Source organism: Rhinopithecus bieti, unplaced genomic scaffold (genome assembly GCF_001698545.2).
Source record: "Rhinopithecus bieti isolate Rb0 unplaced genomic scaffold, ASM169854v2 scaffold_980, whole genome shotgun sequence".
NCBI classification, from domain to species: domain Eukaryota; kingdom Metazoa; phylum Chordata; class Mammalia; order Primates; family Cercopithecidae; genus Rhinopithecus; species Rhinopithecus bieti.
In genome coordinates, this window is record NW_016803338.1 from 1,481,356 (window position 1) to 1,506,180 (window position 24,825).

At 40.0% G+C, this 24,825-nt stretch overlaps 1 protein-coding gene across 7 annotated transcripts in view; it reads right to left on the reverse strand.

The window, feature by feature from the left end:
* Positions 1 to 24,825, reverse strand: part of SPATS2L (spermatogenesis associated serine rich 2 like) — a 178,489-nt gene that overhangs the window by 133,049 nt on the left and 20,615 nt on the right. For all 7 annotated transcript variants that reach the window (XM_017876388.1, XM_017876423.1, XM_017876370.1 and 4 more), the window contains exon 2: positions 21,977 to 22,026. Coding sequence is in view for 2 of the 7 variants with exons in the window: in XM_017876370.1 (XP_017731859.1) it covers positions 21,977 to 22,026 (50 nt within the window). In the remaining 5 variants the exon portion in view is untranslated. The remainder of the gene's footprint in view (positions 1 to 21,976; positions 22,027 to 24,825) is intronic.

The window sequence follows — 24,825 nt, forward strand, 5'->3', positions numbered from 1 at the left end:
TATATATATATATATAAACTTCTGCTGGTTATATAGTAGACTCAAAACAAAATATTTTGTATTTTATATAAAGCCTGCAAAAACTCATTTTATGTTCTTTAAGTATATGCCCTTCTCTATCACCCTTAAATTGCCAGTTTTGCTCACACAAGAAAATAAACTTAGAATACAAATATAGCACCACCTCTTTTGGTTGTAAACCATGAGGCTTTGCCACACTGTCAGGCATTTACAAAAAGTAAAAGGCAAGACACAAACACCCATCAGTCTCTGGCTCTTTCTTCAAGCACGTAAACTGAGATGTACACGGAAATGGGAAACTACCCAAGCCAGAAAGGTAGCCAAATAGACTGGAAAAGAGATACAGCAACATTCTTAGAATCCATTAAAAGGCAATAGAAAGCAACCATTAATTGAACAACACTCAACTAGATTGACAAGATAGAACTGAAACGGCACAGGGGGCTTCCACCCTCTTAAAGAGCCATGTCAAGGAGCAGGGGATTTATAACCAAAACCCTCAGATATTTCTAGAAGCCAACAGGGAAACCTTATACCAAAGACTACATCATTGTTAGCAATGTTTTTACAAGGTTGATTTATAGCTGCATAAAAAAAAAAAAATCTCAATCTATAACTCCTCACTACTGAAGGGAGGAGTGAATAAAAAAATTTTTATGTCCCATCCTTCAGTTTAAGGCTATGTAAATCAGTTACCAATTCTGAATATTGTATTAGATGAAACCCTTTGTTAACAATTATGCATGTCAGAACACCAGGAATAATGTAGTATTAACTAAAATACATCAGGTGTTGGAGAAAAGTTACTGACAAGGTAATATATTTATTTTTTAATGGGAAAGTTTAGTTCTTGGCAAAACAACATATGTGTCATTAATTTAATTTTAATTTCTCAGGATTTTGAAAAGCATCTCAACCTCAAATGTTTTTACTGCAAATATGTTGCTATAATCACACAATCTTCTACTATACATTAAGTTTATTCACTTAGCAAACATTATTCCTCTGTATTCCTGGTACTTACACACTTGGAGAAAAGCTTGCTATTGCTGGTTAGTGCATCTAAAAACACAAACACTGAGATGTCTGGCACTCCCTCCCAGCAAGTGCTCAGCTACAGAAGAAATATACAAATGCACCTCTCCCTCAGAGTTCTCACTGCTTTCCACCCATTGATTTAATAGTGGTGCATTTCATTTTCAAAACACTTCCATAAACATGACTGTGAACCATGCTGTGAGGTTAATTTTTGGTGATAACACAAAACCTGAGATTTGTTTTTCAGAAGGTTCTTGGCAGTGACTGAACATATGGTGTGATCTTTGCGGAGGGTAATTCCTCACTTGCTTCACCCATTCTCTGTATTGTTGAAGCCAAGAGCCTCAACACTCCAAAGGAAACCAAAAAAAAAAAAAAAAAAAAGTGAACCACACTCAGCCCTAGTCAGTCACTATCCACAGGATTTTAGGTCTACTTAAAATTTAAATTTAGGCCAGGCCTGGGGGCTCATGCCTATAATCCCAGTACTTTGGGAGGCTGAGGTGGGCAGATCACTTGAGGTCAGGAGCCCGCGACCAGCCTGGCCAACACGGTGAAACCCCGTCTCTACTAAAAATACAAAATACAAAATAGCTGGGCGGGGTGGCACACACCTGTAGTCCCAGCTACTTCGGAGGCTGAGACACGAGTATTGCTTGAACCTAGGAGGCAGAGGCTGCAGTGAACGATCATGCCACTGCACTCCAGCCTGGGTGACACAGTGAGACACCATCTCAAAAAATAAAATGAAATCAAAATATAATACAAATTTAGAAATTTGTATTAAGAGAGAAAAATTTAAAGAATACATTTTTTAAAATGGCTATTAACATGGGGTGGGGGTGGTTACCACTGTGCTGATCTCTGTTTTCTTCCAAAACCTACTTGGATGGTGAGAAATTAATTTTTAAAGGGTACAAGCCCAAAAGGACAACAAATGAGAAGATGAGACAAAAATGGCTGAGGCATGACACAACCGTTCAGAAAGATGGAAAGCAGACAAAAGAGTGGGAACTCGATCCAGCAGAGGCCACTGAGACTTAAGGGCCCACAGATAAGAACACAGAGAAACCAGTTGTCTGACGACCAAAGAACCCCTGGAAGGCTGAGAGGGGTGACAGACCCACCTCACTCACAGCAGCCAAGCAACCATCCCTCCCAACCCTGTGGGACACATGTGGTTTCCTCTCTAGAAAACTGAACCCAAGAGGCTGAGACCCCAGGCATTATAGAGGGCAGGCTGAGGCTCCAGGTTGAAAACAAATCTGTCTGGGCACTAACAGTCAGGCCTCCAGCTGTCTCCCATTCAACAGCCTGGGCAGTGACTACTCTTAGACCCCCAGGCCGGAGATGTGAATTTCATTCCTGGGTATTGGAATCACCACAGTAGGAAGACATTTAGATGTTGACACTTTGGTGGGAGGACGGAGTAAAAGGTGGCTTGCAACAAACTGAATTTGCTGAAAGGAATGAATTCCTGCCTTTCAGTGCATGGATGAGAATGGCAATTAATAGGAGACCAGAAGGCGAGGGTTAGACGATAAACAGGGTAGTCTTTTATTTCCCTGACCTGAGCATTGAGAACCTTGGGTTTCATTACTGCCTGTGTCTTTGACTCTTTCTCTTTTCTGAGACGAAGTCTCGCTCTGTTGCCCAGGCTGGAGTGCAGTGGCACCATCTCAGCTCACTGCAACCTCCGCCTCCTGGGTTCAAGGGATTCTCATGCCTCAGACTTCTGAGTAGCCAGGATTACAGGCATGTGCCACCACACTCGGCTAATTTTTTTTGTACTTTTAGTAGAGACAAGGTTTCACCATGTTGGTCAGTCTTGTCTCAAATTCTTGACCTCAAACGATCCACCTGCCTCAGCCTCCCCAAATGCTGGGATTACAGGTGTGAGCCACCATGCCCGGCCTATGTGTCTTTGACTCTTGATGTAGCTTGTGAGTCATTTCTCCTTTCTAGACCTCAGCTTCCTCATTTGTAAACTGGCGGGTTATGCCCCTAGGGTCCTGCTATTCTCAGATGTTGGAACACTCTTCCCAGAAGGTCTAAAATGACAGACGGAATGCTGGTGGTCTCTAACGTGATGCCAACTGCAGGCCTGAGACTTGGCTGACTTCTCAGGGTCCTTCTGCTCCCTCGGCAAGTGGCTGCCACTCTTAGATGTGATGCAATAACACCATTCTTCTTTTTTAAAAAAGGCTGTTTTAAACAAATTTGCACCGAAAGTAGAGGACAAGATCTCAAGATAGTAAAAGCACCTAGGATATGTCAATACTGACTCTTCATTTTTCTACACAAGAAAGTAAAAGCATGATCAGCAAGGAATAGAGCCAACCCAAATTCAACTTCTTCACATGCACACTTCTTTTTTTTTTTCTTAATGAAACTCAGGAGAAAAGAGTGAAAAACTCAATAATATTTCTCTTTCTTTTCAAGGGCCAGTTCTGAAACGGAGTAATAGTTAACATTTCCTAACACTTAGTACAGGGCCAGAAGCACTGAGCTAGGAACTTTCCAGGCCTTTTCTCATTAGATTCTCAGGTGTGCCCATCCTACAAAGGAAGGAAGTGAGGCTCCTAGAGCTTAGTGATCTACTGGTACACATGAAGGTACCAGTGTCAGACGCAGGTCTCTCCGACTGTAGAGCCCGCACTCCATCATTCCACTTCACTGCCTCACCTCCACCCAGCCCCACTGTCCTCCACTCAGATAGCCAGTCCCTGGCTGCTGCAGGAAGACTTCCCGCAGTCTGCTCTCCAATGATGTGTCCTTTGGCTTCAAAGGAATTGACATGATCGGCCCTTCTGCTGAAAAGTTAGAAGGCATTCTGAAAAATCAATACTGGTTTCGGCAAGAAGCAGCCTTGCCCAAAGCTAATTGAAGGCCATCTGAACATCTTCAGAACTGTGGCCATAATCATCTGTCTTGCTGCTTACCATGTCTCAACATGCATCTGCAGTAAATCACTTCAAAATCACTTTTACATGTTCACTCATACCAAAGAGAGGACAACAATATTTTTTGTCACTGCCCTATAACTTCCCCATCTAAACTCAGAACACTAGTATTACGGTTACATAATAGACAGCCTGCTGACATTACTATTTTAAAGCACCACTTTTTCAGGGTTTATCACAAGTCGTTTTAAATTTCATTTAGCTCTAACTTGTTATACAACTTTATGTTCAGAAACAATGTCCTCTGCTATATCAGCAAGCTATACTGGAAAATACAATTGCTGTGATTTGAAAAAAATTTCTTGGCAAGCTTTTGATTCCACCCTTTTAGCGGGCCATATACGGGGTGATAATGGAAAGAGAAGTTATATGACTTACTGTAAGATATTACTCAGGAAAACTAGAGGATATATATTTTGATAGCTAATCCAGATTAATGCTGCAGCCTTGAGCCTTCAATTTCGTTTACTATATATGAATTCAGTGACTAAATCGTTGTTCATGTAACTTTGCAAACCAAGCAATCAGTTTACTAGATCATCAGAGACTAATAACTCAGAGAAGAAACTGGCAAACTTGGTGGAGTGGACATCTGTAGTACGATCATTCAGTATCCATCCATTCCCACTTCTCCTAGCCCTACTTTGCTTCAGGGGACCCAGTGAAGCTGCCACCAATCTGAGCTCTGGGGTTGTTATATGACCAGGATGGACCCATCTGCACATTGTATTCTATTTGTCTCAGTTATGGGTTCAAGGCAGCTCAAAATGGGCAATGAGGCCAAGGACATGCAAACCGAGGGCTTTGTTTAAGCTGTTAGGAAACTGGACTTTTTTGCTGGGCTTGAATGAAGAGGATGATGAGACTAAAGTTGACTTGACCATCCTGTGACCAGGTGGAGCTCAGAAAGGAGCCAGAAGAAGCAGAGTCAAGACATGTACAGGGCAGTCAACTCCCACTGAAAACGTTTCCTGGAACTCCCACCTAGTGATCTCTGTGTTAGCTACCCCTCACTGCGAACGAGGCTACGAAATGCCGTCTTTTAGCTGGGGACATTATCCCTTTGAATAAAATCAGAGTGTGTTATTAAGGAAGAAGAAAAGAATGGGTGCTGGGTAGGAAATTAGTGACCTCTTCTGTGGCCCACTTGGGTTGCATTTTCCATGCTCAGCATAGAAAACAGACAACTATCTGACACATATAAAGGAAGAATGGCATATTTCAGAGTCTAAATTAGAGATGGAATTAAAACACATGAGTCTTTGGTTTGTAAAATCTTTCATTAGGCAACAACCTGTTATTTTGCAGTAGCTTCATTGAAAATTATTATTCAATTGAAAATAATGTAACTACAATTAAAATGCAGAATCTACAAGCATGTACATCAACCCAATTTTGCATATTCAACTTAGATACTGAAAAAAATGTTGTTAAAAATCCTAGTTTCTTCTTATATTATAGGAAAAAATCAAGCTACATATTTATGAGCCCACTGTCTCCAGGCAAGAATCCTTCAGTTTCAAATTATGCCTTAGACTTCTACAGGTTTGGTTAGAAATGATAACAAATGTAGGAATCTTTGAATTGACATTTAGTTCTCCAGGGATAGCTTTAAAAACTAGAGAATAATGGAAGTAGCTGCTTTTAAGAATTTTTTTCAGTAGTCGCAAAGACATATCATATGTTAGAGGATATAAAGAATGCCAAAATGAGATTCTCTCTGAAATTATTTAGTGTTTTATGAGAAAAGGAAGATAAACAAAAAAAATGGTTTTTTGGACCAAGAGAAATAAGTGGCAGGGGAGTCACAGAAATGGAGTGTTAACAGACACTCTGCCTTTGGTCTTGAGTTATGAAGGCAACAATAAATGACCTTTATAGATCATAGTCACACAACTTCAGAACTGAGAGGAAGGTTGAAAACAACCACATTCAACTCTTTCACTTTCCTGAGGAGAAAAACTTGGACCTAAAAAAACTAGATCATCTTTCTAATATTCCCCAAGAAGTTCACAGCAAAGCCAGGATCAAAATACAGGTTTCCTAACTCGTGGAGCTGTAATACTCTTTCCACTAACATCCATTCAGAAGTCATGGAATTAGGAAGTCAGTCTGCCAGATGTTACTGCTAATTTACCTCTACATTTATTGTGAAGTCATTCTGAAATTATATTTTTAAAGGAAGGAGAGAGTGGTAATACTATGACATCTGCCAAGGGTGATTAACGAGGAAAAATATACGACATCTTGCCTCACTGAACTAAACCAGGTTCAGGGTTTGCAGACAGACAGAGGCCTCCTGGATACAAAAGGAAGAGGCTGAGAGGTTGTCAGGGGTTTAACAGCTGGTGGGAATTTTATTTTCTGATGGAAGTGATTTCTTTGTTACAGTTTGCTTCAACTGCTTCCCACCTACAGCTGAAGTTCTCCTGAAACACTAAGCAGCTCTCAGCTATGTAACCCTCACCTTAAGCGCTCCAAAAAAGTTAAAAACTAGAGTAATCAACAAGTGATACAAAAACTAGGTCTTCTGAAGGTCTTTCTTCAAAGGAGCAAAAGATCAAGGACAGTATTTCAGAGTAGGTTACTTTGACTGTACTACAAATGATACAATGAATCCTTCTTAATAATACATTATCATCACTTGGCAGCTAGTAAATAGGAGAAATGCAGGGAATCCCCACTCAGCAGTTTCTCTGGGTAAACCTAGAAAGTGTAGACCTGGGATTTGGGAGTAGGAAGAAACCCCAGAGCTGGCCTAATAAATTGAGTTCCTTCATTTTGCAGGGCAGTCTAGGAAGAAAGCTAATAATCTCTGCTAAATCAAATGGACTAAAGAGTAGTTAGTGTTCTCAAAATCACAGCACACATGTTCAGCTGAAATATGTTTACAAACAAATACAGCCAAAAGCCTCATATGAAGTCTCTCAGTCATCCAGAGTCAGTCACTTTCATAAGGTTTGACCTAAATATTTTCCTTTTCTCAATTAAAATAACCTTTGTTGCTGGAATAACTGGCTAGCCATACGCAGAAGATCGAAACTGGACCACTTTCTTACACCATATATAAAAATCAACTCAAGATGGATTAGACTTAATTGTAAAACCCAAAACTATAAAAAGTCCTGAAAGACAACCTAGGCAATCCTCTTATGGACATAGGGATGGGCAAAGATTTCATGATGAAGATGCCAAAAGCAATCGCAACAAAAGCAAAAACTGACAAATGGGATCTAATTAAACTGAAGAGTTTCTGCACAGCAAAAGAAACCATCAATCAACAGAGCAAACAGACAACCTAAAGAATGGGAGAAAATATTTGCAAACTATGCATCTGACAAAGGTCTAGTATCCAGCATCTATATGGTACTTAAACAAATTTACAAGAAAAAAACAAACAGCCGCATCAAAAAGTGGGCAAAGGATATGAACAGACATTTCTCAAAAGGAGACATACGTGCCAACAAAAAGTATATAAAAAAAGCTCAATATCACTGGTTATTACAGAAATGCAAATCAAAACCACAATGAGATACCATCTCACATCAGTCAGAATGGCTATTACTAAAAAGTCAAAAAATAACAGAATAACAGATCCTGGCAAAGTTGCAGAGAAAAAGAACATGTATACACTGTTGGTGGGAGTGTAAATGAGTTCAACCATTGTGGAAAGCAGTGTGCAATTCCTCAAAGAGCTAAAAACAGAACTACCATTTGACCGAGCAACCCTATTACAGGATATATACTCAAAGGAATATAAATCATTCTACCATAAAGACATGCACACAATTGTTCACTGCAGCACTATTCACAATAGCAAAGACATGGAATCAGCCTAAATGCCCATCAATGACAGACTTGATAATGACAATGTGGTACATATACACCATGGAATACTATGCAGCCATAAAAAAGAACAAAATCATCTTTTGTGTAAATGTGGATGGAGCTAGAGGCCATTATCCTTAGCAAACAAACATAGGAACAGAAAAATAAAAATATTGCATGTTCTCACTTGTAAGTGGGAGCTAAATTATGAGAAGTCATGGACACAAAGAGAGAACAACAGACACTGGGGCCTACTTGAGTGTAGAGGGTGGAAGGAGGGAAAGGATCAGAAAAAATAACTAATGAGTACTAGGCTTAGTACCTGGAAGATGACATAATCTGTAAAACAAACTCCCACGACATGAGTTTACCTGTGCAACAAACCTGGACATGTACCCTCAAATCTAAAATTAAAAAAAAAAAAAACCTCTATGGATTCTTTCCTGCTTATTATGAAAGCAGTGTATGTTCAGAGTAGGAAAATTAGAAGACATAGATAAAATAGAAGAATGCCCCAAATCTTCCCACCCAGAGAACCACTTTAAAAACTCTTAAATACATTTCCAGAATATTTTCTAAGAATACATACATATATTAACCAAAATATGATCACATTGCATACTTGGCTTTTGTTGACATTTTATTACCTAACAATGTATCATAAACATCTTTTCATTATCAATATTTATCAACAACAGCATCTACTGTGGCTGAACAGTATTTTATTGTATGACTGTGACATCATATATAGAATATATTTAATTTGTAATTGAAGCAATTTCCTGTTTACCATATTATAAACAATAATGTAATGAACATCTTGGTGGCTAAAACCTTTCCACATATCTTTAATTATTTCCCTAGCACAAATTCCTAGAAACAAAACAGTAAATATATTTTAAAGGATTAAAAACAAACATAGTGACAAACTGCCCTCTAGAAAGGGCATCATATACTTCAATTTACTTGAGTTACTTGCCTATCAAGTGTTATGATCAGCTTAGTACTACATGAAGAGAAACTAAACAGGCACCCTTGGGTTGGTAAAGTATGATAGATGTGCTTGTATCCATAATTCTGACAAATATTCTGGAAATGTATTTAAGAGTTTTTAAAGTGGTTCTCTGGGTGGGAAGATTTGGGGCATTCTTCTATTTTGTCTATGTCTTCTAATTTTCCTACTCTGAACATACACTGCTTTCATAATAAGCAGGAAAGAATCCATAGAGGTTTTTTTTTTTTTTAATTTTAGATTTGAGGGTACATGTCCAGGTTTGTTACATAGGTAAACTCATGTTGTGGGGGTTTGTTTTACAGATTATGTCATCTTCCAGGTACTAAGCCTAGAATGTTTACTACAGACACCTTAATCAATTAGGTGATTTATATTACATACTCCCTATTTATATACTTCCAGCCAAGACTGACATACATTCCATTTTGACTCTTTCTTTGGGACCTGATGCCTTTTCTCCCTCCCCTGTGTTAAGTACTCTTCTTATACACTTACCAACATTCTTAAAAACATTCTAAATGGTCAGTCCCTGACAATATTATTGTAGTGCTGATTACATGCACCAGCTAAAAATCTCCATCCAAGTTATTCTCCCAATTAGATGCCAGATCAGTTTGAAGTCTGACATTTTAATGAAGTGACAAAAAAATTACATTTGAAGTTTAGGCAAAATCAACACGTACCTTAAAGAGAGAAAGAAAATATATTTTATTGAAATTTTATTTGAAATGTTTTCACATTTTATTTGAAATTTTTTTATTTATTCATTTATATTCCACCTGATTCCAAAAAGGACTTACAGCAGCTTTTCCTTTTAGATGTGTTTTCTAAATTGGACATTTCTGCCTCATTGAGACTGCCAACTTCTTTCCTAAAATAAGGATATTCTTCTATCATAACTGCTATATTTGGAGACTGAATGGCAAGGATATTGTTCTTATCCAGAAAGGAGGAAAATATAACTCACCATGATCACAAACTCTCCTTGGAAGAGCCCCCAAACAGGGTGACCCTGGGTATGCAATACCAGTCCCAGAAAACACCAGGAAAAACTCAAATTTCTAGGGTGCATAAAACCTCCAAAGAATCACAGAAAGTCAGGCCTTTGGCTCTTCACTTCCCCCATGGGACTGTAAGGGCTCAGCTCCCCAACATCCTGACTTGTGTGAACATAATGAGAAATGAAGGTACCAGACCCACAGACACAGAGGAGCTGCACAGCAGGGAAGGCAGGCCCAGCATCAGACGGAAGAGGAAGGCTTCACTCCCTTGTAAAGCAGCTGCAAGAGAACAACCAGTCTCCTGTTAAGCTTGTCTTTCTCAGCGTCCTCTTCCATTTTCTTTCCAGGTCCTCTTCCAATACCACTCAGCGGACTCTTCTGCAGCTCTGGTCTCCTGTCCCACATTTTGAAGCACAGTCATTTTGGTCTGCAGCCTTTCTAAGTCTTTATCTTTGGAATTGTTTTCCATCTGTCTTCCATTGGCCTACACCTTGCCCAGTATCTCTTGCGTTTCAGGGCCCTGTGCTGGCAGTACAAGACATGGTCCCAGGTGCAGTATTACACATTGAGTGATAGTTAGTGATAAGTCCATGGTACATGGTGGATAGACACTGGAAAGAAAACTTACTTTGCATGATTCAGAAAAAAGGGAGGGAGTGTCAAGTGCTATATTAAAGGGAGATTAGAGTAAATGGAAAACAGATATTGAACTTACTTGGCATATTAAAAATGTTACACTTGTCCGGGCACGGTGGCTCACGCCTGTAATCTCAGCACTTTGGGAGGCTGAGGCAGGCGGATCTTGATCAGGAGATCAAGACCATCCTGGCTAACACAGTGAAACCCCGTCTCTACTAAAAATGCAAAAAATTAGCCAAGCATGGTGGCAGGTGCCTGTAATCCTAGCTACTCGGGAGGCTGAGGCAGGAGAATTACTTGAACCCGGGAGGTGGAGCTTGCAGTGAGCTGAGATCATACCACTGCACTCCAGCCTGGGTGACAGAGTGAGACTCTGTCTCAAAAGTAAATAAATAAATAAATAAATACATACATACATACATACATACATACATACACACATACATACATAAAAATAAATTTAAAAATTATGGTTAATTTTGCCTATCCTCTAAACGCTTCCAAATGCCACCGTTTTGGAAAGAAAAAATCACTTTCATTGTGAAACCTGAGGTCTTCCTGTGGTTTCAAAACAGCCTTAAGAAAAACACAGTTTTTCATCTGAACCAGCAGAATATCCAAGCAGCAAAGGACAAATTCACCAATGAGACTCCTAACAGAAAACACCATATCAACATTTCCCCCAGACTTCAACCTTATGCTTGAGCACATCACAATTAAGTGCATCCTCTCAAGTAATTATTTTACTTGATCCTCACAATTTAGTAAGGTAAGTGTTACTATTCCCATTTTGGAGATGAGGAAACTTAGGTTCTCAGAGGTTCTATGACGTACCTGAGTCACTGAGTTTAGTTCAGTGGTTAAGAACATAGGTGCTGAAGTCAGACTGCCTAGGTTCAAATCCAGGCCCTGCCCAGGGTTAATTGTGTGACCTTGAGGAAATTACCTAGCTTTACTGTGCCTCCGTGTGTTCATCCATAAAACACACATAAATGATAATATTAGCCACCTCGCAGGGCCGTTGTGAGAATTGGTTGGGATAATGCATTAAAGCAGTTTTAGAATTAAGAAGTCGGTCTGCCAGTGACACATATGTGCACATACAGAGTAAGCACTTAAGAAATATTAGCAAAACTGAATTCCCAGAACTAAGTACTTTAGGGCCATAAGAGCTATCCTTATCTTTAACAGTTACATTGCTTCTGTGATTCATAATTTTATCAGCAGAGACATTAGCTGACTATTTCTCACAAAAGGAAAACGCATGATAAAAGAAAACATTGAATTGGATAAAATGGCTCAAAAAGGAAAAGCAAGGGCAAAAGTTCAAGTGTGCCTTCTGAAAAGAACCCCATTTATTTTGTTTCCAGAAAAATACTATACATGATTTAAGTATTTTCAGTTATTTTTCGAGCACAATGAAAGGTCAAGCTAAATGGAAGTAATATTTGTGTAACCCATGGTGACTGTCAGGAAGTCTGTTTCCCATGGTCAGGTCCTCAATCCGGACAATGCGGCACTTCTCTGGAGGACCACTCTGAGCAGAAAGGGCCATGCCTCCCCACAGCCCTCCCCACCTCCCGCTGCACCCCCTCCATGTGAGTACTCTGAAAGAGCAGAGAACAAAGATGCAGCTGGCAACACTAGAGTGCTGTGGAAAAGAGCAATTTCACCCAGGGAAGAGGGCAGTGGAAAATCAGCAGAGGAATATTACCAAGACACGCTTTCTTGTTTCTGGTTTCTTGTAGCACTGAGGGCAAAAAAAAGAAGCTGAAGTGCAGAGAATGTGTTGTTGGGGGAATAGGAAGGAATAGAGACACCCAGCAGGACAGAGGATTTACAGAAAAAACTGCTGGTGGCCAGAATAACTACAAAACACATACCAGCCACAAGAAGACACCAAAGCAGCAAGAGTAAAGAGTGCAGGGCAGAGAAACTCTGCGAGCACAGCGTATGTCACAGGACCATAAGAGAGGCCACCCAATACCAAGGATGAGCGATTGCTCAGCCCTTTTCTAATGCGTGGGCAAAACTGGGGAGATGGCCACAGTGAGGCTCTTAGATTGCAGATGTGATGCGGGTCGAGGTTTCTTTCTATAAGTGAGACTTCCAGCTAACGCATCAGGTGAAGGATCACGTGGAGGCACAAGTGTCATCTGGAGAGTTGAAAAGTCAACTGCAGTGTGAACGATCCCATCTAAGGAACTCAGGGCACCCCCGACACACGGGTTGCATGTGAAAAAGGAAATCTCACTCTAAACAGGAACATAATTGGCATTTGAACACAAAATTATGGACTGTCATTCAACCCAGAAGTTTTTCATGCCACAAACGTTAAAAAGTAACAGTAACATAATTACACTTGCACTGCACTTTAAACTTTGTAAAAAATTATAAAGATCTTCTGGCCCACATGGATGTTTTTTGCTTGCCCCGACAAGACATGTTCCTTGCATTATTTCTAAAAGTCCCTAAGAATTGACTTTATGTTATTGCAAGCATGTTTTTAAATCCATAAATACATGCATTGAATTTATCTATGGATACTATACATAAAAAGCAAATGGTGGATTTTAGGTACTGAATCTATTCTAAAATATCTACTTATTTTCCAGAATGACCAATTAAATATAATTTATGTTAACTAAACCAGGTGTAAACATTTCAATACTCTGCATAGACCATTAAACACATCTCATTAAGAAGTTCCTATATTTTCAAACCTTCAGACATTGTAAGGGGGTACTATAGATGAATAATTATTTTCAAAAGGAATGTATTAAAGGATATCCCTTAAGGGTCTTTAAAAACAGGTCTTAAAAGTATAAACAGGAAGCATGCTATAGGGTTATAAAGAATAGTGGAATAAAAATGATTGTGGCCTACTTCCATAAAGAAGCATTAAAAAAAAAAAAAAAAGCTAAAATTACTTCCAGCTTGCTGAGTTAAAATGAACTGTTATTTCATGAGGCAAGTGTCTTATTTACTCTTTGCCCTATATACAATAATAACATGTGTTGTTGAGAGTCAACAGTTCACATTAGCATTTTTTAATTTAGGAAAAAGGGGAAATTGTAAACCCTAAGGAACAGCTTTCTGGCTGACATCGTTCAGCATGCCTGGAGGATGATGTGTACTTTGTACCCAAATCTTTATTAAGCCTTCTGTCCTTGAGATACAAAGATAACACTTCTGACCCACAGTCAGCAGGGCATTGGCTTTGAGGTTCTTTCTCTTTCTTTCCTTCAGCTTTGATGAGAAATTTGTGCTGATCCACCCTCTTTTGGTCATCTGGTTTCCTAAGCGACTGACAGTGCACATTTGGGAGACAGCTGCCTGGCTTTGAGAGAGAAGTGCAGCTTGGAGAAGAAGGGAAGTGAAGTGGAGAGGTAACCCCTTGGCCTTCGCACTGGTACTAACCAACTGATGTGTTAAAAACAAAATTCTATAAAGTAGACTGACATTCTTAGTATGGTAAGAACTCGGCACAACTATTTTCATTAAGAAAAGCTGTGATAAGATGAATCTTTTCATTGTACATGCTAACTACTGAAGTAAATTAAGCCTTTGGGAAGGTTGTATCAATTCCTTCTATACCACTGGACTTTCAGGTTGTTCCAGGCTTTGGTTTCTCCAAGCCCTTACTCTACATCACAGCACTTGCCTTATTCAGGTTTTTTTTTTTTTTTTTTTTGAGGGGGGGTTTCCCTCTTTGCCCCGGACGGGGGGGCAGTGTGCGGATTTAAGCTCACTGCAAGCTCCGCCTCCCGGGTTTACGCCATTCTCCTGCCTCAGCCTCCCGAGTAGCTGGGACTACAGGCGCCCGCCACCTCGCCCAGCTAGTTTTGTATTTTTTTTTTTTTAGTAGAGACGGGGTTTCACTGTGTTAGCCAGGATGGTCTCGATCTCCTGACCTCGTGATCCGCCCGTCTCGGCCTCCCAACTTATTCAGGTTTTTTGCAGCTCTCATCACTCGCTATAACTATTGGGTTTATTCACTTGATTACATGCTTCCTCATTGTCTGGCCTTCCCACTACAATATAAACTCCATATATTAGAAGATTTCAATCTACTAAAATTAGCTACTGATTCCTTGAGTAGAGTTAATCTGGGGCTGGGCACAGTGGCTCACACCTGCAACCCTAATACTTTGGGAGGCCGAGGTGGGTGGATTGCTTGAGCCCAAGAGTTCAATACCAGCCTCAGCAACATGGTAAAACGCCGTTTCTACAAAAAATACAAAAATTAGCCAGAAGTGGTGGCACACACCTGTATTCCCAGCTACTCTGGAGGCTGAGGTGGGGGGATCACATGAGCCCAGGAGGTTGAGGCTGCAGTGATGACTGGACTGCTACACTCCAGCCTGAGCAACTGAGTGAGACCCCATCTCAAAAAACAACAAAAAAAGTTAATTTGTTTCAGAGTATATCTGGTTCAATAAATTAATCACCAATATATAGATCACAGAAGAAAATACCTGAGTATATATGTTCATTCAACAAATACTAATTGAGTATGTCTTATGTATTAGGCAGTGGACACAGCACAGGGAATACTAGTGAACACAGCAGAACCTAGACAGCTGGCAGTCTATTATGGGGCTAGCTGAATATCTTATGTAATATCTTGCTAAAGCTTTGAGCAGAACACAGAGAAAGAAAAAGAAGAGAGGCCATCAGCTTGTGCATCAGGGAGCAAGCAAGCTCTTAGAGGACAAAGTCACATCTCTCTCACATTTTAAATTGCATCTCCCTAACTCTCCACTGCTCCAGGTAAGCCACACATGCCTTTCAACTGGCTGTCAGAGCCCTCTTCAAGTTCTCTTTTCAGAACGTTTTGCAAACATCTTATAAACAATTTTGCTATCCCAGAAAATGCCCAGGTACCCCTTTGAAAGAAAAGGAAAATTCCTTTGAGATTTTTTTTTCTCAGTAACAAGGAATGCAATTAGGCCTATACTTGGCACTCTGTCAGTTCCCATAGCCAAGAAATCTCAGGGTTAGGAAAACAAAGCTACAAAGATGCTTTTGCTATTGACTATGGCTGGCCCAGAGTTCAAGGGTTAAAGCCCGAGAATGTTTTACCCCTTTAATTTCCCACATAACTAACTTCCAAATACCAAAGCTTAGAGGACCCAGAATGCAAAATCCTTCCCATTACTTTATTAAAAAATTTTGTATGCTGTGATTTACTGCTAACGCTCGTCTTTCAAAGCATTAGTCAGGACACCTGCAAACCTTCCTGCAGTGGCTGCCAATAGAAGTTTAACATTTCATGGATTAGTACTTAAAATCTGACGAATAATAAATCATCCCTGTAAACAGTGTGAGGCACTGGGTTGATAATGTATTAAGAGTTGGTTAAAAAGATGAACTATAGATTACATTATAACTCAACACTGTGGAAAACCAAGGCTAAGTAAACTAATGATCGTTATTACCATATCTGTCTCTTCAGCGGTCTGCTTTCTCTAAGAAAGACATTTTCTTTTAACAGAAAGAAAATTTCACTAAGTATGAACAATATGAAATTTGGTTGTTTCATATGTATATGTGTTTGAAAAACAAGGAATCAACACTCTTCACAGCTTTTAAAATGAATGATCCAAAGGGGACAATACACTAACATTTAGAACTTGTCAGGGGCAATACTGAAAGAATCGTTTACCTTGTTTCGGGAGTTATTCATCAGCTTTTCAGACATATGAACATTTAAATCATTTCCATCCTTGAAATATTGTAAGTAATTACTTAAGTCCTGGTAGAACAAGTGTTATGTATCAGATACACATTGGGTATGAGGAACAGCAGTACACATCTTTTTTAGAAATGGCTGTGATACAATCAAATACACTTTAATAGGTTCACCAGAGAAAAAATTAAGGTCTTTTAATGGTATGATGACCTGCCTGTGATTGTGGTATGCAGACTCTTCCACACATTTTAGCTATGAGCAGTAAGTAGCCTTTGAACTACATGACAGTAGTATCCAAGTTATTTTCAATTCACATGTTTTGTATGTGTCTGGTTTTTTTTTTTTTAATTCATATACATGTATTATTGCATTAATACGTTGTATACCTTATAAAACATGGAAAAAGGATGACAGAATGGATACAATATTTGCTAATCATAGTATCTCAAGGCAATACATACAAGACGAAGTTCATGATTAAACACAGTGAATATAAATACCTTAGTTTTCCAGACACCATAAAATTTTGGTGGCCAGCTTCTTGCCAGATTTGATTCAACGGTCACTGTCATTAACTCACAATGTGGCAACAAAGAGTTCATGCAAAGCTTTGCCATTCTTTTCTTGCTTGCAATATTAAAATTGTCTTCAACTTACGAGAATTCTTTCCAGAATCTTTTAAAAATTCTGCTAGTTTGTGAGGTTTTGTTAAAACTAAAATATAGAATTTGTAAATCCAGTTAACCCGGCACAATATATTTCACAATATAACCAAGACAGATGGGACAGTAGGGAAGCCACTGGGAAGCCCCTGAGCTGGGCACTCCCATTCTTTGCTCAGGAGACCTCGCCTATGCCCCAGGCAATACCTAACGACCAGATATGTGGACTCAAGGCCAGTGCCAATGTCAATACAGTTGCCATCAGTTACCATAATGTTTCATGATAACAAAATGAATGTAAATGCAAGTCCTAATCAATTTCTTTTCTCACCCAAATTAATCTTCTCAAATGCTCCCTGGGGTGCATATCTCACTTTGGAGACCACTTTCCCATGCAGTGATGCAGTCATTTACTTCTAAGAGCCAGTTATAATCATAGAAATCTCTAGACCTAAAACCAGGCAGGACAAGGTGTGAACTAAGCCAGGCCAAAGAGATACTTTGTTTATCTTCTAAACTTTTTAAATTATTGCTATAACTCCTTAACAGAAAAGTAGATTTAAAAATTCATTTATTTTGCCCACATCACTACCAGCCCGGTCAAAGCACACAATATTGCCAGCGCCCTTGGAAGCCCTCCACGTCCTTTCTCTCTCCTCTCTTAGAGGTAAGCACTATCTTGGTATCTGATTCTTTCAGTAATAAGTTCCTTGCTTTTCTTTAATGTTTCAGTCACTTGAATATACACACCTTAGCAAAAGAGTTTAGTTTTGTCTGTTTTTTAATAAGACTGTTATGTAATCTTGTGTCTTTTCTCTCTCTTTTTTTTTTTTTTTTTTTTTTGAGACAGGGTCTTGCCCTGTCACCCAGACTGGAGTGCAGTGGTGTGATCATGGCTCACTGCAGCCTTCCCTTCCTGGGCTCAACTGATCCTCCCACCTCAGCCTCCCGAATAGCTGGGACTACAGGCACACACCACCACACCCAGCTAAGGTGTTTTTTTTTTTGTATTTTTTGTAGAAAAGGGATTCACCATGTTGCCCAGGCTGGTCTTGAACTCCTGGGCTCAAACAATCCCCCAGCCTTGGCCTCCCAAAGGGCTGGCATTACAGGCATGAACTATCAAACCCACCCCATATCTTCTGTCTTTCAACATGCTGTCTGTGGGATACATTATTGTGTATAGCTCTAGTTCATTTCTTTACTGCGGTATAGTAGTCTAGCGGCATAGAATTACACCACAATTTATTCATCTATTCTCCTAGTGATACAGAATATTTTACACATGTCTCTGGATGCATATAAGTATATATTTCTCTAGAATACATAGATACATACATATGCACACACACAGACACACACAGGCAGTTAACTTAGTTTAAAAAAAAAAAACCCTAATGAATTCCAGCAATTCATTCTTTTGGCAATGAATTAAGAAATTGTAGGCCGGGTGCGGTGGCTCAAGCCTGTAATCCCAGCACTTTGGGAGGCCGAGACGCGGATCACAGGGTCAAGGAGAATCGAGTACCATCCGGGTAACACGTTGAAACCGTCTCTACTAAAAAATACCAAAACTAGCCTGCGAGGTGGCGGGCGGCCTGTAGTTCCCAGCTACTCGAGGCTGAGGCAGGGAGAATGTGTAAACCCCGGGAGGCGGAGCGCGTGGAGCTGAGATCCGCCACTGCACTCCCAGCCGGCGAAACAGAGCGAGGACCCTTCCGTCCTCCAAAAAAAAAAAAAAAAAAAAAAAAAAAAATTGTAATTAACTCTTATGAAGCTATGAAGAAAATTCATTAAATTACTAGATTTATCTCTCAGTAGACTTTCACTCCTACACAATCACTAAATCTCAGCCATGACAATAAATGCATTTTACTGTATTAAAAAATAGTTTGGGCCAGGCATGGTGGCTCACACCTGTAATCCCACCACTGTGGGAGGCCAAGGCGGGAGGATCACTTAAGCCCAGCAGTTTGAGACCAGCTTGGGCAACAAAGTGAGACACCCCCATCTCTATAAAAAATAAAAAAATTAGCCAGTTGTGGCGGCATGCACCTGTGGTCCCAGCTACACCAGAGGCTCAAGCAAGAGAATTGTGTTAGCCCAGGAGGTTGAACTTTAGTGAGCCGTGTTGGTGCTACTGCGTGCCAATCCAGGTGACAGAGTGAGACCCTGTCTCTAAAAACAAACAAACAAACAAACAAAAACAAACAAAAACAAAGAGCTTGAAAATTTCCAGTGAACTTATTAAAGCTGATTCTTCCAAATCTCTCTTTTCCTTTCTGTCTCTCCCTTTCCCTCTCCCTCTCTCTCTCACACACGCACATTTTACATATTATAATAAAATTTTTCCTCTTAATGAGGGCTAATATTGTGCATACACACATTAGAGAACAAAATGTTCATTCAAATTTTAAAGTAATTTTGCACCAAAAGTGTTCCAAGTTAATATTGATCAAGCCTGGAAAGCCAAAAAATGATATTTCTGTAGCCAAACTAAGGAGTACAAGCACAAATAATAGAGATTAATTCAAAATTCAGACCATCATAAGTGTTCTCCAAGTGGACTGTAGAAATGGGACATACTTAGATGACAATAAAGCAAAATCTGCCTCTGGTCCACCATTGTCTTCCCAATAACAACACAATTAACTAACATTTTTTATTGTGCCAGCACTTTCAACATATCAACCTACCTATACTTTACATATATGGGCTTGTTTAATCATCAAAACAACCCAATGAGGTGAATACTCTCATTTGTCCCATTTTACAAGAAGAAACTGCGGCACAGAGAGGGGGACTAACTTGACCAAGGTCCCACTGCTGTAAGTAGCTGAGTTGGGACTCAAAATTATTCCTCCTGGAGCCTCGGTCTATATTCCCTACACTGCCTTGCAAAATGTTAGTTTTGTTGTTATTGTCAGCATTGTTATTGTTATTTTGATAACAACAAGAATAGTTACTTGAGATCAGAGCAAAATGTGTGAATCCTAGGGGGAAAAACATCTCTGTACATTTATTTTGATCTATGAGAAATTTGTGAAAATGATTGCAACCAAGCAACTCTCTAATTCTGGGAGAACAAATTAAGAAATGAATTAAGGGATTCGGTGGATACCCAAATTAGTCATTAGAACTTCAAGATCTGGAATTCTGGTCTAAATCCAGCTTTGGCACTCACATCCAAAATAAACATGACCAGATAAGTATCACAGTTCACAATTAAAATGGATTTATATGACTTATGTGTCCACATGGGACAGGCCTCTTCCTAATTGAATTCAGACACCTCTTCAGTTATTGTGGGCTTCATTTACCATCTTCCTAGTCTTTCATAACTGCTGGCAATAGGATTATGCTGAGGGAGAAATCATTTTCAATCAGTGATGTCTGCAGTACAAGCATGAAAAGATAAAAGTAAAGCCTTTGAGCTGTAATTAGAAAATTCCTAAAGTGTGCTCATGTGGCATATGGTTTAGACTACTACCAACTGGCAAGACCAGTTACAGGATGTCTAATGTCACTGTTCTGGGATAAGCAGCCAGTACAAGTAGCGTTCCAACACATGATTAGAGTAATCTTTTGCAGGGTAAAACATTCCTGCTTTCCACCTCTAATATGATTAGTGACAGGCAGCTGGAGGCATCTCGTTCTCCTGACAAAAATATGATCAGAATTGTTTTCAATTGGTACATCTTTCCATCAAGCTGTTGCCTTCCAGCAGAATAATCAGAGTTTCTGATTATTTGGTATACGTTTCAAGAAAACAGGAATTGATTGTGCCCTTGCTTGTCTGATGGGTAGAAGGCTGCCAGGATTTACATAGTAACTCTTCAGCTGCCTAAACAAAGGAAAACTAAGCAGTGTGTGCGCCTGTGCATGCAGACATGTGTATGGAGACAGAGAGACAGAAAATCAACCAGTTGTTTCTATATTAATTCTCTTTGAACAACTGAAAGTGCTTTCATTGTGATTCAAATAAGAGGAAGCAAAATATTCAATTCTATTCATGGAAAACAACCAACTCCCACTAACATTTATGGCTCTTTTCAAAAAGTTACAATCATCTTACCACTAAAGTTTGCATTTATGGAAAAAGAATCAAGTTTATATTAAACATTAATGGAAATATCCAGGAGGCAATAAGACCTCGTTAATTTGGACTATTTCAATTTGGAATTTATGATTATTTAACAGAGGGTCTGGACCAAGGATGATTTTCCCACAAGGAATATATGGCTTGTTAAGTAAATTAATTTAAATAAGACCATTGGAAGGAAAAATTTTAAAATGATAATAATAAAAATACTTTCAGGGAAAATATGGACCTAAAACAACATGCTTTCTGTTCAGCAAATACTTTTGATATCCCTATTCAAATACCAATACTGATTAACAATAACAGTTACCATTTTATTGAATATCAATTTTGTGTAAGTTTGCCTTGCATACATGAGCTTGAAAACATCTTGACAATTCTGCAAGATAGGTATAATTATCCTCATCTTAGAGAAGAGGAAACTGAGGCTCAGAAAAGTAAGTGACATGCGAAGAATGCACGATTATTAGGCAGCAGAGGCAGGACACAGAGCCAGGCTGTCTGTCTCATGAGTCTGCGTCCTACTCCCACTCAATGCAGACTGAGCACTGTCAATTCCAAGTCAGACTTCTGCAATCACAGGAGCTCATTCTTCAACAAGAACAACAAGAGCAAAAGCGGCTATCACTATGAGGAGGGAAAGCCAGGCAGTCTGGCTCCAGAGCCCACCACTCTCTAAATCGCAAGAATGTCTTTAAAAGCCCTATTTTTTTGTGGTACTTCAAAGTATTTCATATGCATGAAACTACTCTAAAGATCCACAGACGTGGCAAGGCAGGTGGGGAAGGGGGATGTGGGTGGGGTCTGACTTACATCCACCAGACCCCACTGCCCTATCAGGAGTAACTTCAGTCAACACACTCTAAAAGAGAGCTCTGGTGTTGAGCCCTGAGAGGCAGCAGAGGCTGCCAAAGGCTGTGACAAGGCTCCCAGGAGTCAGCTGCAGGTGTAGGGACAGCTAGCCATGGCAGCAGTAGGAGGTCACAGAGAGGGAATGGCCATCTCTACTCACCTGGGAATCCACAGCAATGTTCCTGAAAGCAGCCTGGGTTCTGAAGCGCTCTAGGAAAAATGGAAATTTGGGAAGTCAGGCGGGTCTCAAATTAGTAGCCACATCACCCATTTCCCATCATACTCAAAACCCAAGCACAGGACCTGGAGTCAAGCAGACAGGGAATTTGTACTCACCCATGACTTAATAGCTATGTGACTCTGGGTAGGTGGAGTAACCTCTCTGCGCCTCAGTTTATTCAACTATAAGATGGGGATAATAATAGTATCTTCCTCACAAAGTTGTGGACTGGATGATATATAACATATGCAATGCATTTAGCAGATTGCCTAGCATATAATAGTGACATTTCAGTAACACCAACAATAGCTACCATCTATTGCCTGCTTAGGAAGTGTCTAGCATTGTTCTAGGGCTTCACACAGGCTAACTCTTCAATACTCTGAGGTAGGCCCTGGTATCACTGGCACTTTACAGGTGTTAGAAAATGAGGCACCAGAGAGGTCAAATCACCTGTCTCATGAAAATGTAACTGGAAATCAAGTTCCAGAGCCTGGACTATTCACCAAAATATTTTGTCCAATTTAATGTTAGCTATTGTTCTTCTTGTTATAATCCTCTCCTCTCCCAAAGATATCCTATAAAGTACACACAATCCCAAAGAACTCACCATTCAACCAGTAACCACTCAGGTGGAAAGATGGGTGCCAAGGTCATAAGTCAACCAATCAATCACTCACTCGGTCACCTATCACTTCACGTGTTTCTTAAGAATGCCTATGTCTCTAACACTCTGCTGAGCACTGTGTGGGGATTCAAATGCTCTGCTAACTGGTCCTACGAGACGCAGAAGATTGACCTCCACAAAATGACTGGAGAACAACTGCGAGGGAGGCGCTGGAAAGAAGCGGACGGAGCCTCAGGACACGGGATGCTGTTCCTGGCTCTGGCACCAACTCTCTGGGTGACCTTCTCCAAGCCAGCTGATCTCTCTGGGCTTCATCTTTAAATGAGAGGATTGGCCTAAAGGCTTTAAGCCCTGAGATTCTACTTTACAACTTTGACTTTCTTTTGGACTTTTTCTCCCTACCAGTCCAGTTTTGAAAAAACATAACCCTTTATTTAGCCAACAAACATTGACTGAACACAGTGTTAGGCACCATGAATAGTGCCAAAGATATAACACAGGACACAGCCTACACTTTGTCATGACCTCCATAAGCATGGAGAATTCTCATCCTATGAAATCTCAGCAACCAGAAGACAAGGGAAGAATGCAGCCTGAGGACAACTACACACACTTGGTCTGTCCCAATCTGCACCAGTCTAACATCCAGGATGCACGTGCCCCAAGTGCCCAGCAGTCTGGGAAGGGGTGGGGTGTCATGCTAAGCAAATGGGGAGGGTAAGAATGTCTATGAAAAATAAGGCAGAAACAAGACAACCAATGCGATGCTTGGGTAGAAGTTAGATTTGTTTTCTAAAAGTTAGTAGTGTTGTATGCAACAAACCAAAGTGACAAGAACTCAGCTGGTACTTAATTAATTGACTTTCTTGACTTCAATAAAGTATACCAATGGCTATTTTGATAGCAATCTTGTGTGTGTGTGTGCCTGCTTCTATGGGAAACATTTACTTCTACACAAATGCAACTGACTTTATATAAAGATCAGTTCATCTCACCTAGATACATTTGCTTTCACAAAAACTCCTCGGAGGGTAATAATTTAGTGAGTGTAATACTTCCATTAAAAAAGGAATTGATTTTAAAATACACTTTTCACACTTTTGACAAAAACAATTTTCTAATTTTCTTTATGCCCCACAAAAGGCAAACGCTGCTGTGTTGACAAAGTAATAAATAACATGAGTTGTCAAATGAGATATTAAACATTTATGGATTAAATTTTTAATAAAGACTTTTAGACATTCCCCAAAATATCCATCAATCTTTGACATGGAAGGAAGCAGCATTTTGGTAAATTCCATCCCCTGCTACACTAGAAGTCAGCACAAGATATTTACGACTCAAGAGAGGGCAATGATAACTTTTGTTTTTGAGATGGAGTCTCGCTCTGTCACCCAGACTGGAGTGCAGTGGTACGATCTTGGTGCACTGCAACCTCCGCCTCCTGAGTTCAAGTGATTTTCCTGCCTCAGCCTCTTAGGTAGCTGGAATTACAGGTGCACATCACCACACCCGGCTAATTTTTGTATTTTTAGTAGAGATGGGATTTCACCATGTTGGCCAGGCTGGTCTCAAACTCCTGACCTCAAGTAATCTGCCCGCCTCAGCCTCCCAAAGTGGTGGGATTACAGGTGTGAGCCACCACACCTGGCTCAATGATGGCATTTTTAATAGGATGGTTAAATATTTGCAGCATAGGATTTCAGAAGGCACAGGATGGCCAAACAGGGCAAGGCATGGTGGCTCAAGCCTGCAATCCTAGCACTTTGGGAGGCCAAGGCGGGTGGATCACCTGAGGTCAGGAGTTCACGACCAGCCTGGCCAACATGGCGAAACCCCATCTCTACTCAAAAAAAAAAAAAAATTAGCCAGGCATGGTGGCACACGCCTGTAATACCAGCTACTTGGGAGGCTGAGGCAGGAGAATCACTTGAACTGGGGAGGCAGAGGCTGCAGGTTGCAGTGAGCCAAGATTGTACCACTACACTCCAGCCTGGGCGACAGAGCAAGACTCCGTCTCTGAAAAAAAAAAAAAAAGGAATGGTCAAACATATCATGCATTATTTTGATAGGTTTTCAAGTAGCAGATATACTGTCTTTACTATGTTTCTACCAAAGTAACCTGTGCATGGGAGTCTAGAGAAAAGCTGGTTCCTAAACT